Raw genomic sequence first — 12,919 nt, 5'->3', positions numbered from 1 at the left:
TTTCTTAGCTTTCCTCTCTTTTTCTCACTATCTCCCACCTTTCACTATCTTTTCACTTCTTTCTTTACTTGTGTTTACTCCTAGGTGAGTTCCTATTTTTTGGCTGTCTACCCATCTCCTTCCCTCTCTGCAGCCAAGCCCTGGGGAGCTGACATATGCAGGCCACTTTAATTTAGGCTATCCTTTAAGATAACTCCATCTTTGCTTCCAAGGTAATGGGAGTTGATTTAGTACATTTGACTTTCCCTTTGATTATTCTGGGCTTATGTCCTTTAGTCAAGCACTGGGAGTTGTGTGGTCTGGGCACCTGTGGGTGGAGGGTGAGCCTGGACAATGGTAACCTCCCTGCGCACTGTGAACAGAGGGGTTGCATTAAATGACTTTGTGTGGTCCCTCCCAGCTCTAAGGTTCTTTCATCTATGGTCTGGATCCACTGGCCTATGACATTTATAATTATCCTTTGGCATTCTGAATATATTTAAAGTATATTTATAGAATTTTGACACAATTCAAACAGTGATCACATATCTTGGCCACCACAGGAAGGAGGAGAATTTCATGCTGGACCAAATCAGTCTCAGACACTGGCGGCTTCATGGTTACATTCAAGAGCTCCAAGGGTGTGTGTATAATTTCCTTAATCACATACTGAATGAACAAACATGAAATAGTTGCTTTACATTAGGGCAGTTCTTTCCTTTCTACCCACCCTTGAAAAATGCACTGCAAGAAGACTACTACTGAGGAAGCTTCTAAACACATTAACTAGGATTAGGAGGAAGGAGCTAGAGGTGAGATTTTAGGGGCAGTAGATACTTGGCCCTCTCGCTGACCTGTCATCATAGCTATCCTAGATTACATATCATTAGGAAAAACTCTTTGATACTAAGGCAATGCATTCCTGGAGGTCTCGGTTAAGCTGAAAATGGTATATCACAGAAAGAACCCAATAAAGCACTAATTCCAATTCCAGTGGCTTGCGATGGATAAGCCTGTTGAACTGAATTCAGTGAAAACTTTTTTGGTGTTCACAAAGATTCACAAAGGTCTGCTTTGGGTCTTGAGAGACATCTGGATGAGTAAGGCATGTTTACTTAAGCATGTGGTCTAGAAGAGGAGATGTAGGCAACCCACTGATAGTAACACCAGCAATAGAAGGAAGGAAGTGCTAGACAGAGGGGAAAATTCTAAAAGGGAGTTCAGCAAAGAGGGTAAACTTAGTTGAGCCTTGAGAAATAAAGAGGAACAAGTATAAATTCTGCAGTTAGAAGGGATGAGGCAGGGAAGGCAAGAAGAAAAAAGTATTGGGACTTTCTTGATGGTCCAGTGGTTAAGAATCTGCCTTCTAATGCAGGGGATTCGGGTTTAATCCCTGACAGAGGAACTAAGATCCCACATGTGGCGGGGCAAATTAACCTTTGAGCCTCAACTGCTGAGCCAGAACACCGTAAGGAAAGATTCTGCATACCACAGCTAAGAGCTGATGCGGCCAAATAAATCAATAAGATTACTGTTAAGTATATACCATTTAAAGTAGAAAGAAATGTTTCACCAAAGGGGAAGACGATGACCAAGGGGAAGGTTGGATGAATCTTTCTCATGTATTGAGGGGATTATCAATATTCTAGTATGATTGGATTGATGTCAATACAGATTGAAGAGGAAAGGCAGGGAGTAGGGTGGGGTGGGGAGCGGCTGCTCACAGCAGTCGGTGCAAATCAAAGAGTTTGCTCTCTACCTAAAAACAGCACTTGCTGCAGGTTTTTGAGCCAAGAACCAAGGGTGACCATAATTGTTTTGGTGCGGTAACGGTTATGTGAGTACATTCCTTTGTGATTTGTAGAAAGAGCACCTGGCGGCAATGTGAGAACAGAGTAGAGAAAGAAAGCGCTGAAGTAGAAATACAGAGACTGAAACTGTTCCCATGAGAGACAGGGGAGGCTTGACCTAAGGCACTGATGGTGGGTGTACTTCATCATCTCCATTTGTTCTTCCTGGTCAACTCCCTTTTTTCAACCTGCTCTCAGCATGTATGAGTTGCATTAAATGGGCTCCTTGGCCCTTTGGCTTCTAGTTGGGATTGGCTAGTGAGTGGCACTGACAGAAGATGGACAGAGGAGGAAATATTGACTGGGGCATTTATCGCCCAGTTCTCTCCCTGCTAGATCACAGGTTGATTATTCCATCCAGGGCTACAGTTTCTGTCCTGGGCCCTCTCCTACAGCTACAACTTTTGCTGTGTCTTAGTAACCTCTGCCTCCCAGGCTCTTTTAAGCCCAGATTCCCTAATGGCAACCTGTGGATGTGTGTAAATAGCATTTTTATGAATCTATGCTCAATTAATCCCATCCGAGTGGGCTGCTTCGTGCTAGGACCCTGATCTATACAGTGGGAATAGAAAAGAGGCAATTGGGAGACCTGAGGAGTGGAAGGAAGAGGTCTTGACAACCACCTGGACGTGAATGATGATAAGAAAGGAGTGTTCATGGGCCACCTGGAGGCCTTTGTCTTGGACTGCTGGGAAGATGGAAATGTGATGGGAAGGAGAGACTGTGGATTCAGTTTGAACACATTGACTGATGCATCCATGGGAAATGATGGGAAGATGCCTGGTAGAGCTGGAAATGTGAGCCTAGTGTCAAGAGAGAGGTCACTGCTGGATTTTGACCTGAGAAAATTCTGAGTAGATTGGTAGCTGAAGTCGTTGGAACCGATGGGCTTTCTGAGGAAAAGAGAATGAAAAAAAGATCTATGATTTCTGCAGTGTTGAGGAGTGAGAGGGAGATGAAGCTGAGAGAGACCTGTGTAGACTCCTGATAAGTGAGTCCCATCACAAACAGGTGAGAACATGCCCCAAAGCGACTGAGATTTCATCAGGGCAGACTGGATGCAGACAGGGACAGGGTTCTGCTCAGTGTTAGCCCAGAGACAGCCAAGCAGTGGAGTCTCCTGGGCAGATGGGGAAGGTGAATGAGGGCAATGGGCCCACAGGAGGGCCCCACCAGCGACCAAGGGACCTGAGAAACGGGGGCAGAAGTCAAACATTCTGGGAGTGCGTGCTTGCAAGACAGTGTTAGTCGTTCTGTTGTGTCTGACTCTTTGCGATCCCGTGGACTGAGCCCACCAGGCTCCTCTGTCCATGGGGATTCTCCAGGCCAGAATACTGGAGTGGGTTGCTATTTCATTCTCCAGGGGATCTTCCAGAGCCAGGGATCGAACCCATAACTCTTATGTTTCCTGTATTGGCAGGCGGGTTCTTTACCACTAGCTCCACCTGGGAAGGCCTTACTTTCTGGGCCCAGTGTTTCAAATCTTTACTGCTTTGATTACCTGGGTCAAATATAGAGGCTTTATTAACTCAAAGTCCTGTCACTTTAAGTATGGTCTCATATAGTCCCAGAGAAAAGCCCTACGTTCAAATGAAAGGAATAAATGACAGCAGGAAATAGACCTATTCATATGGAAAAACTTCAAGAGGAGCAGGGTGCTGTCCCCGTGTTATAAATGAAGAAGGTGGCTAAAGGAGGCACGTGTAATCCTGGTTTTGGCTGACATTTGGAATTACCCTTGGTCTTCTCTGAAGAGTAAAGGTCATAGCACATCACTTCTGAATTTTAGTACTAACCACAGGGAGTGAGAGGGTGCATGGTTCCTCCAGAGTAAGATTCTAAATCTTTTGGAGTCTGGTTACAGATCCTCATTGAAGAGTTGAAGAAATAGTGGACACCTTCCTCAGAAAAACGTATGCTAACATCCTCACAGACCCACCCATGCAATATCACATGTGATTATGGGGGTCCTAGAAGGGATCTGTCATGTTAATCTCTCCCCCTTCCCATGCCACATACAAAGTAGGTGCTCGCTAAGCATTTATTAAGTTATTGAGTATGAACACGTGTGAGGCATTATACTTAGTTTACAAAATCACGGGTCAGAATGCAAGTATCTTAGGTAGGAGTAGCTAAGAGGAAATGGCAACCCACTCCAGTGTTCTTGCCTGGAGAATCCCAGGGATGGGGGAGCCTGGTGGGCTGCCATCTATGGGGTCGCATGGAGTCAGATACGACTGAAGTGACTCAGCAGCAGAAGCAGCAGCATATGAATTCATTTATTAGTGGTTTTCAACCCTAGCTGGGCATTACAAGCTCCTAGAGGAAGGGATAAACGTTACAAAAATACTAACACCTGGGTTGCACCCCAGAATAATTGACTGAAAATAGGTGTGGGGCTTGAGTATCAGTATTGCTTAAAAGCTCTTCAGTTGATTCTAATGTGCAAGTGAAGTGAAGTGAAGATGCTCAGTCGTGTCCGACTCTTTACGACTCCTTGGACTGTAGCCTACCAGGCTCCTCTGTCCATGGGATTTTCCAGGCAATAGTACTGGAGTGGGTTGCTATTTCCTTCTCCAGGGCATCTTCCCGACCCAGGGACGAACCCGGGTCTCCTGCATTGCAGACAGACGCTTTACCTTCTGAGCCATCAGGGAAGTCCTGATATGCAAGGAAGTTCTAATGTGCAGGCAGGATTAAAATCAATGTAGCAGGTAAAAGCCACACCATTTAGTAGAGAAAAAGACTATCTAGATAGTATGTTAACTAAGCTTTCATAGAGGAAATTGGGAACCATAATAAAAACTATAATTCTTCCAATTACATAGAATGTTACATATCACTGTCATGTACACAGTCTCATTCATATCCCAAAGATACACCAATAGTTAAACCAAGCAGGCATCGGTGACTTTTCTCAGAACAAATCCGGTTCTGTTAACGCAAACTCAGATCCTCTGAGCTGAGGACATTTTTCTTTTGATTTTGCAAAATTGCCTCTTGGAGGATAAAAACAGGGGTTCCCACCCACAAAGAGCCCAACTCATTAGATCTGGAGCGGGGTCTGGGAATTTGTCATTTTACAAGCACTGCTGATTCAATTGCAAGCCTGCATCCCAAGGAGTAGCTCTAAACTGTGGGTGCAGTGGACGCAGGTGGAGCAGAGGAGGCGTACAGGTAAGAATTCCTTGGGGAGATTTTGTCAACTGCACATACTGGAGCCCTATCCTAGGTCAATGGAATCAGAGAACAGGGGTGATGAGAGTAAAGATACAGAAAATGCTTGATTCTGATACCACTGTCACCCCAGCTGAGAACCAACACACGTGGGATGTTTCTTGCTTGCCCAGCCATATTGCCCTGGGGCTAGCGCTGCAATGGTGACCCCTGGGCGGAGGACTGGGTGCTGGGCAGGGACTGGCATGGGGGGGCAAGGCAGCTGATTAAATACTGAAAGTATGTAGGAGGGTGCTAAGGGCAGGTGGGGATGACAAAAACAAGCTTTGTTCATTTCAGAGTTTTGTCAGGGCTGGCCCTGCTACAGGGTAACTGAAGCCAAGCTTGCAAGAACAAAAACAGAGTAGTTTCCAAATCACTTCTATTTCCCCTTGATCTCAGGCCCACATGTCAACCCTGAAAGTGCCAGGTGCCCTTCTCTGCCATGTGTGGCACGTGAAAACACCTAAGTGAAACCACTGTCAGGGCGCATAGAATCAGGGGGATGCTGACCGCAGTTCAGCAAGGGTCCCTTTATAGGGCTGATGGAAATAAACAGTGGGGATGTCTACATCAGGCATCAAAAGACAGAACAGGCTGGCAGTTTTGTTCAAAGGATGCTGTATTGCTCTTAAGGACAGAACAGATAACTCTTAGTTAATCAATCCCTTTGAAAGATTTCCCTAGACAACACCTCAATAAATGTTACTAATGGTCATTCTTTCACCTCAGTCTCAGTTTTCCTCACTTTGGGCTGTAGATTTCTGATTTCTCCAGTTATATGTACTGATACAGACTCCCTTTTGGGATAGCAAGGTAGGGTGCCATGAGCCTCTGTTTTCAGGGTTCAGAGTAGAACTCAGGGTCACCTGGAATTATTCTGCTTCAGAGGATTTGGAAGGAAGAAGAGATTCATGGTCCAAAGACTCTGAAGGGACTTCCTGGTAATTCTTTGAAGAATTATCATGAAGCACTGTGAGCCCTTAGCAAGCACTGCTGGAGAGAGTGAGGTATGTATATATGTGTATTTTGTGTGTGTAATAGCCAAGGTAGGCTCTGCCTGATATTCTGTAACTCCTCCCCCTCTTTACCTTGGCAGGATTTCGTCTCAGCAACTGATGTACCCAAATGCTCCAAAGTGACAGGTCTGCTGTTGCCCCTCTGGGTATGGATGGAGGGAGGAGGGCAGCATGCATATATCCTGCTTGCTCTGTCATACATACAAGTGAAGTGAAGTGAAAGTCACTTAGTCGTGTCCAACTCATTGCAACCCCATGGACTATACAGTCCATGGAATTCTCCAGGCTAGAATACTGGAGTGGGTAGCCTTTCCCTTCTCCAGGGGATCTTCCCAACCCAGGGATCAAACCCAGGTCTCCCTCATTGCAGGAAAATTTCTTACCAGCTGAGCCACAAGGGAAGTCCATCATACATACAAAGCCCACATCAATGCTGGGACTGTGCCTTACCGGTCTGACCTACTCAGAACTGTTAACATTGCTTTACACCATTTACACTTGAGACAAGCCTACTGGCTAATTTCTCACCTGGACTGCCCAGTGGAGAGCTGTTTTAAAGTCTTTATCCACAAGGGTGGGGTCTGCCCCCTTCTTCAGCAGCATTTGGGTGTGCTGAGGCCGGTTGTGGAAAGCTGCCCAGTGGAGTGCCGTCATCCCCTGCAAAACCACAGTCAGAGGGGCCGAGATGAGCACAGGCTATCAGGAAGGAAAGTGGAGTACACACTTTCTCCCCAGGCCCGAAGGCATCAGCAGATGCGTTGGTTGCTGTCAGTTCACTTGTTCCTTGAATCATTCATTCAACTCCCTGGGTTCCTACTTGATGTCAGGCAAACAGGTGTCAAGGATACTATAGGGAATAAGATCAATGAGATCCATGTCCTCGTGGGAACTCCACTGTGGTAGAGGAAGATAGATAATAAATGCAAATAATAACACAAACACAAATAATAGTAACACAAACAAGCCAAAGGATTTTCAGGATTGTTGAATGCTATAAAGAATGCACCTGGGGTGCCATGACAGAGTAACCACCCCAGAGGTAGGGACTGTTCTACATGGGCCTCTGGGAGTCGAGGTAAACTGAAGGTAGAGACCAGCGAGCAACAAGTCACAGAGGCAGACACTTGTGATCAGAGTACGCTGGGATGCCATCTCCCACCACCAGACCAGAACACTGTCTGTTTACTAAAGTATCCCCAGAGACTGACCCAGGCTAGATGAAAAGCCGTTGGATGAATGAATGAATGAATGAATAGGGAGAGGAGGAGAGCCATGCAAGATGCAGTTGGAGAAAGAGGCAGGGCTGATCCTTGGAGGGTGGGATGGGGAATAACCTATATAAGGCATTTGGATTTTATTCTGAAGTCAATAGAAAGACAGGAAGGATTTTAAGCAGGTGTTGACATGACCTGATTTACACTGTTTAGAAGAAATCACTCGGTGGCAGCCTGGAAATCAGATCCAGATGAGCCAATCTGGTGAATTCCACCTTCTTTCCTAGCTTAAGGTCACACGTTAGGTATGGTTTCATAATAAAATGAACTTCTGCTGGGAAACATTTGCCAAAAAGAACCAGTAGTATTTGAGAGTGGACTATGAAAAGATGGCCTTTTCTCTTGTGTATAGCTCACAATTACATGAAATACATCTAAGATGATTCTAGATTAAGATGCCTGGTAAAGGGAGCAAAGGAAGTGGAGAGCTTTCTCTTTTTGCAGTTGTCTCTGCATATAACACAGTGTTACCACCTTGCCCTTCTCTGCCTATCCAAGATGAGCCGAGTGGAGGAGCCTAGCTAGAAGGGCAGAGCTATTATTTTTCCAGATAATACATTAATAATGTTCCAGATAATACATTCCCTGGAGAAGTGAATGGCAACCCACTCCAGTATTCTTGCCTGGAGAATCCAATGGACAGAGGAGCCTGGCAGTCTATAGTCCATGGGGTCACAAAGAGTCAGACACGACTGAGTGACTGACACACACAGATAATACATGAATATGTATTGCTCTAGAGTTGGTGATTGACAGGGAGGCCTGGCGTGCTGCGATTCATGGGGTTGCAAAGAGTCGGACACGATTGAGCGACTGAACTGAATTGAACTGAGAGAGCTTTATGAGTTCTTCTGTATATCATCTCAATCCTCCAAATAACCTTTTGGATTAAATATTGTGGTGAAGTCTGTGGTGCTCACCAAATTCTATTTCCTCTTACTCCAGGGCAGATACTCAGTTTACATGCCCCAATTTCCCGGCAGATACGTGCTGCCATGAGACTGAGTCCTGACCATTGCCGTGTGAATAGAAAGGATGGAAGAATGGAAGCCTCCACTGCTCCAAGGCCTGCCTAGAAAATAAAAACTGTGTAGTCTTTTATATATTTCCTTTCCTCACCTGGCAACTGAATAGAGGGGAGGCTAAGTCTCAAGAAGATGCTGGAATCGAGTGATTAAAAAGTCCAGGTCCCTGGTTGATGAGACAGGACAGGGTCACCTCATCAACCAGCACTGAACAATGAAGCGAGCAGGAAAAAGCTTTTATTATGTTGGGCACTGAGGTTTCGAGTTTTTGCTATAGCAGTTGGTCAACTCTGAGAGGTGTCACTGTCCTTCCCATTTTATGCAAGAGGAAGTTGAGTTCTAGGGAAGTTCTCCAGCCTGTGACTGAGCACAAAACTGAATCTAGGGTTTGAGGTTTGTGGGGCAGTGAGATTAGAATGTAAGTCCCCTTGACCAGTTCCACATTCTAAATCATTACATTATGGCCTGCTTTCAAGTTTCAAGTGTCATATAAAACTGAGCCTCCAGATACTCTTAAAGATATTTCAAGAAATTGGTTCCATATGGAAAATAATGACCGTCTAACAACAGTGGAGCTTCTTGTTCTTATTCCTGCAGCTGAATATTTACTTGGGGTTCAGAATAGCTCAAAGCATTTCAGTGGGTCCTCTTTATTTTTAATTTGGCCCACTGGAATTAGAAATTTGGACTCCAGGGAATCAGATTCTTTTTATTGTGCAGTGATTACCCCTTTCCCAGAGCTGAGTGCCGTTTGCTTTAGAATCATGGGCTTCATTATGAAGTGCCACCAGCTCCAGGACTACAGACATCGGAGACGACTCTGAGCTACTGGAGTATAAGCTCATGAAGGCAGGGCCCTTTTCCTCCCTGGAACCTAGAACAGTGCCAGGCACATTGTAAACGCTCAGCAAAAGCTTATTAAATGAATGAGCAACTTCTTATTCTTCTTGATGGATTTTTTTGCTTTTGTAAAATTTGGCTTTGCTTTCTAAAATCATTCACACAAGAAAGACAGAACATGACTTCATTATAGAAAATGAACTTGTCTGCTATAATCATTGTTATCAACTGTTCAGTTGAAACCTGTTAGAATTCTTGATGAGTCGTCCCAATGAGGTAGATGGCAATCACTATATGCAGAGAGACTGATTTAGCCAGGTGAGAATTCAGCATGAAATTGTGAATTAATTTAATCCTTGTTAGGACACTGTTAATCCTTGTCTCCTAAAGAGTTTCTAGGCTTTAAGAGTTTTTCTCTTAAAGCAACCACCACCCGTCCTTAACTCCCTGTTGAAAAACCAAACAACAACCACAAAAATGAAAACAAAAAACATCAGCTCCTGCATATTTTGAAAAACAGTGCAAGGGGCTACTACTATTTTTCATATACCTACTTGCTGCCAAGTTCATTCACTTCACTGAATCTTTACAACCATCCTGAGAGACAGATATTTTTAGACTCATTTTACAGGTGAGGAAACTGAAACACAGGGTAAATGATTTCCCTAAGGTCACTGACTGGGTATAAGACAGGTTGGGATTCAAATTGGGGTCCCTCCCACTCTGGAGGAAATTGCTTGTTCCACACATCAAGCGAGTAGATTTCATTTTGGAAATGAGCTCAGATACTGGAAAATTTTTTTTCTTTATGATTTTAGCTGGATTTGGGATCTTCTCACTTTTTAGAATGGTGATTCTCAAGCATAAGGGTTGCCACCCTGTATTATTATTTATTTCATTTGGCATCACTTCTAGTTTTCTTCTGAAAGTGCAGCTGGCAAATATTTAGTTTAATAAGCTATTGAAAAAAAATATATATATATTATATATATTTTATATATTTATATATATATAAAATCCCTCCCACCCATCCTCTACCTTGGAATTTGGGATCAGTGTTATAAATCACTGTTGATCCTCTGAGTGGCCCCAAGTCAAGACTTGAATTACTCCATTAGTCTGTAAATAATAATACATTATAATATATAATATAAATATGTTGTATATTTATATTACAATACAAACAGCCTTCAAACATTCATTCAAGTTGAGAGAAATTTCCTGTTGCTATTGTTTTCAGTTGGGCTAATGAGAAATAAAAATACACCCTCTTAGAGTTAGTAATATGAAAACCAAAACTTTCAAAATCAGCTCAAATGCAACTCTTTGTATTGCACAACACACTTTGTTCAGGAACTGTTTTCTACAACTGTGTCCTCCTTCTTTCAGCTTTTTTAACACTGCTAGCACATCATAGTTGTGTTATGTTAAGACTGGTGGCCATTTAAGGGGCAGACTTCCAGCTTGGCAATTTGTGTCTGCCCTGAGCTGTGACAAGAATTAAGATTTAGCTGTGATGCACTTTAATGGCAGAGGCTGTGGCTTATTCACTACTGATATACCCAAGCACATGGTATGTATTTGAGAAATGTTCACAGGAAGAGTTAATCAGTGAATCGCAGGTTATCCATGTTTCCTTGGATTCACAGGGAGTATAAAACACCAGAGTCTGTTTAATGCAAGCCAGCCACCTGTGTCTAAAGCATGGCACCCCTCATTGAGGACCCAACTGGGCCTTCAAAGAATCTGAGAGCTGAAAGTCTAGGAGTCTCTGGAAGATATGTTGCAACACATACCCAGATGGCCCTGGTGACAGTAGAATTCTACTTCTTTGAAAAAGAAGGTATGCTGGCTCTGAGTGAAGAATAACTTACGTTCATTTAAGAACATAGCTCTCTAGAAAGTTTTGGAGGGAGATGTGAAGTTTTTGTTGACTTAGGAGCCATTTAGAGATTGTTGATAGAAACAGCTGTGTGTGATAGCTGTTGTGTGCATGGCAGGCTGGCTTTGGAACACACTCTGGTGCACATGAGTAATTCTGTGCCTTGAGCTTGTGCCACCAACATTTCAGTTAAGGGCTTTTAAGTCCTATCATCTTCTCAGAACTTTTTTCTTTTTTTCCAAAACCACTGTAACTTTTGTGCTTTATGAAGCAGAAATCTGATTCAGTGTTTAGTAGTTTTCTGTTTCAGAACTGCACTTTTAGACCAGCTCTTGCAGATGCTAAAAGGCACAGAGAGAGAAACGTGTGATGTGGCTGGCTGCTTTGTTCATCCCGCATCTTGGTGCACCGGGCAATAGAATTCTAGCAGATGTTTGCAAGATCAGCAAAACAATTCTAGGTCATTTGAAGGATCTAGAAGTTCACAGAAGTCCAGTTTAGCTCTGTTTGACATTTTTATATTCACATACTATTAATTTTGTGACTACCCCTCACAAAAGTTACAGAGGGTCTTCTGTGTACAAAAAACTGGAATAAAGGATATAATTTAAAAGAGTCTAAAAGAACTTCTAAAACAAGATAAGAAATGCAGTAATGAAAGCAGTTTTCTTCAAATTTATGTGGGTAAAAACTTACAATTATAGATCACAAAGATTAGTAAGGCATTAGCAAAAAAAGCTTGCATGTAAATATTGGAAATTTCTTCTTTAAAATATTTTGGTATCTGTTTTTCAATATAATTTTTTGTAATGCTATGTATTTTATATTATGTAACTTCAAACATTTTTCTGAGAAGGGATCCTCAGCCTTCTCCAGTATGCCAGATGTGTCCATGTCGTGAAAATGGACAAGGACTCCTGCCCTAAAATCTACAATACATTTTTGAAGCTCTCAAATGATATAAAATCTTATTTTTTTGAGAGTAGATTTGGAAATAATGAAAAGTCACAGGGAGTCAAATCTGGTAAATAAAATGAGTCATTCATTGAGTTGAGTCAACACAACAGAGGGAAAGGACAATAAAATAAAATCATATGCCTATTTCTTGAATTTAATAATTTAATTCTTTATCTAAATATATATTTTAGGGACACTCTACTATGTGCAAGTTACTGAACTAGATTCTAGGGATATAGAGATAAAAAAAATGCATGATCTGCCTCTAGGACCTTATGGGGAAAGGAGGGTCTGAGGAGAGAGGAAGTGAGAGCTCCTAAGTAGCACCGGCCTCTGTTTGTTAAGGTGTTCATTTTTAGAATAAAAATTCTGGTGCATTAAATTTTTTTGACTTTATTATTTTACCTTCTGCCAGCTGTAGAGCAAAAAGATTTCTAAAATCAGGGACTGTTTCTATTGATTTTGCCTTTTTTAACAAACAGTCCCTGCTTGTGCTTGAATCCTGGGAATGTTGTAATTAGATTTTATTGCTAAGAATTATATCCAAAGATTCACATCTGTTTTTGCAACTTGGATTTATTTTCTGCGAGTGCTATTGTAATGTAAGTTTGGATTGTCAGGCCATTCATAAAAATCTACTTATACCAGAATGTGCATTAATATAGGATCAACTATCTATTTTAAATACCATACATAACAATGCTTTTCTGGATAAACGCATTCAAAATTCTAATGCAGATGCCAATATTTTATAGTCCCTCTTCATGGGGTGCTCTTCCTGTCAGAGCTAAAACGAAAGCAGGAGAGGTTAGATTCCAGGAATTTAGCAACTTAATTCTCTGTGGCTGCAACAGACAAGCCCCTCTCTTTGTCAGAG

At 42.6% G+C, this 12,919-nt stretch overlaps 1 protein-coding gene across 5 annotated transcripts in view; it reads right to left on the bottom strand.

Moving 5' to 3' along the window:
* The window catches only part of ANKRD55 (ankyrin repeat domain 55), a 109,247-nt gene that overhangs the window by 37,004 nt on the left and 59,324 nt on the right, over positions 1-12,919 (bottom strand). For 4 of the 5 annotated variants that reach the window (XM_044932427.2, XM_044932425.2, XM_044932424.2 and 1 more), the window contains exon 7: positions 6,593-6,721. The exons of the other annotated variant lie outside the window; for it this stretch is intronic. In XM_044932427.2, coding sequence (XP_044788362.1) covers positions 6,593-6,721 — 129 coding nt within the window. The remainder of the gene's footprint in view (positions 1-6,592; positions 6,722-12,919) is intronic. 5 annotated transcript variants of the gene reach the window in all.

This window comes from Bubalus bubalis, chromosome 19, assembly GCF_019923935.1.
Source record: "Bubalus bubalis isolate 160015118507 breed Murrah chromosome 19, NDDB_SH_1, whole genome shotgun sequence".
NCBI classification, from domain to species: Eukaryota; Metazoa; Chordata; class Mammalia; order Artiodactyla; family Bovidae; genus Bubalus; species Bubalus bubalis.
This window is presented reverse-complemented; position numbering and strand designations above follow the sequence as displayed.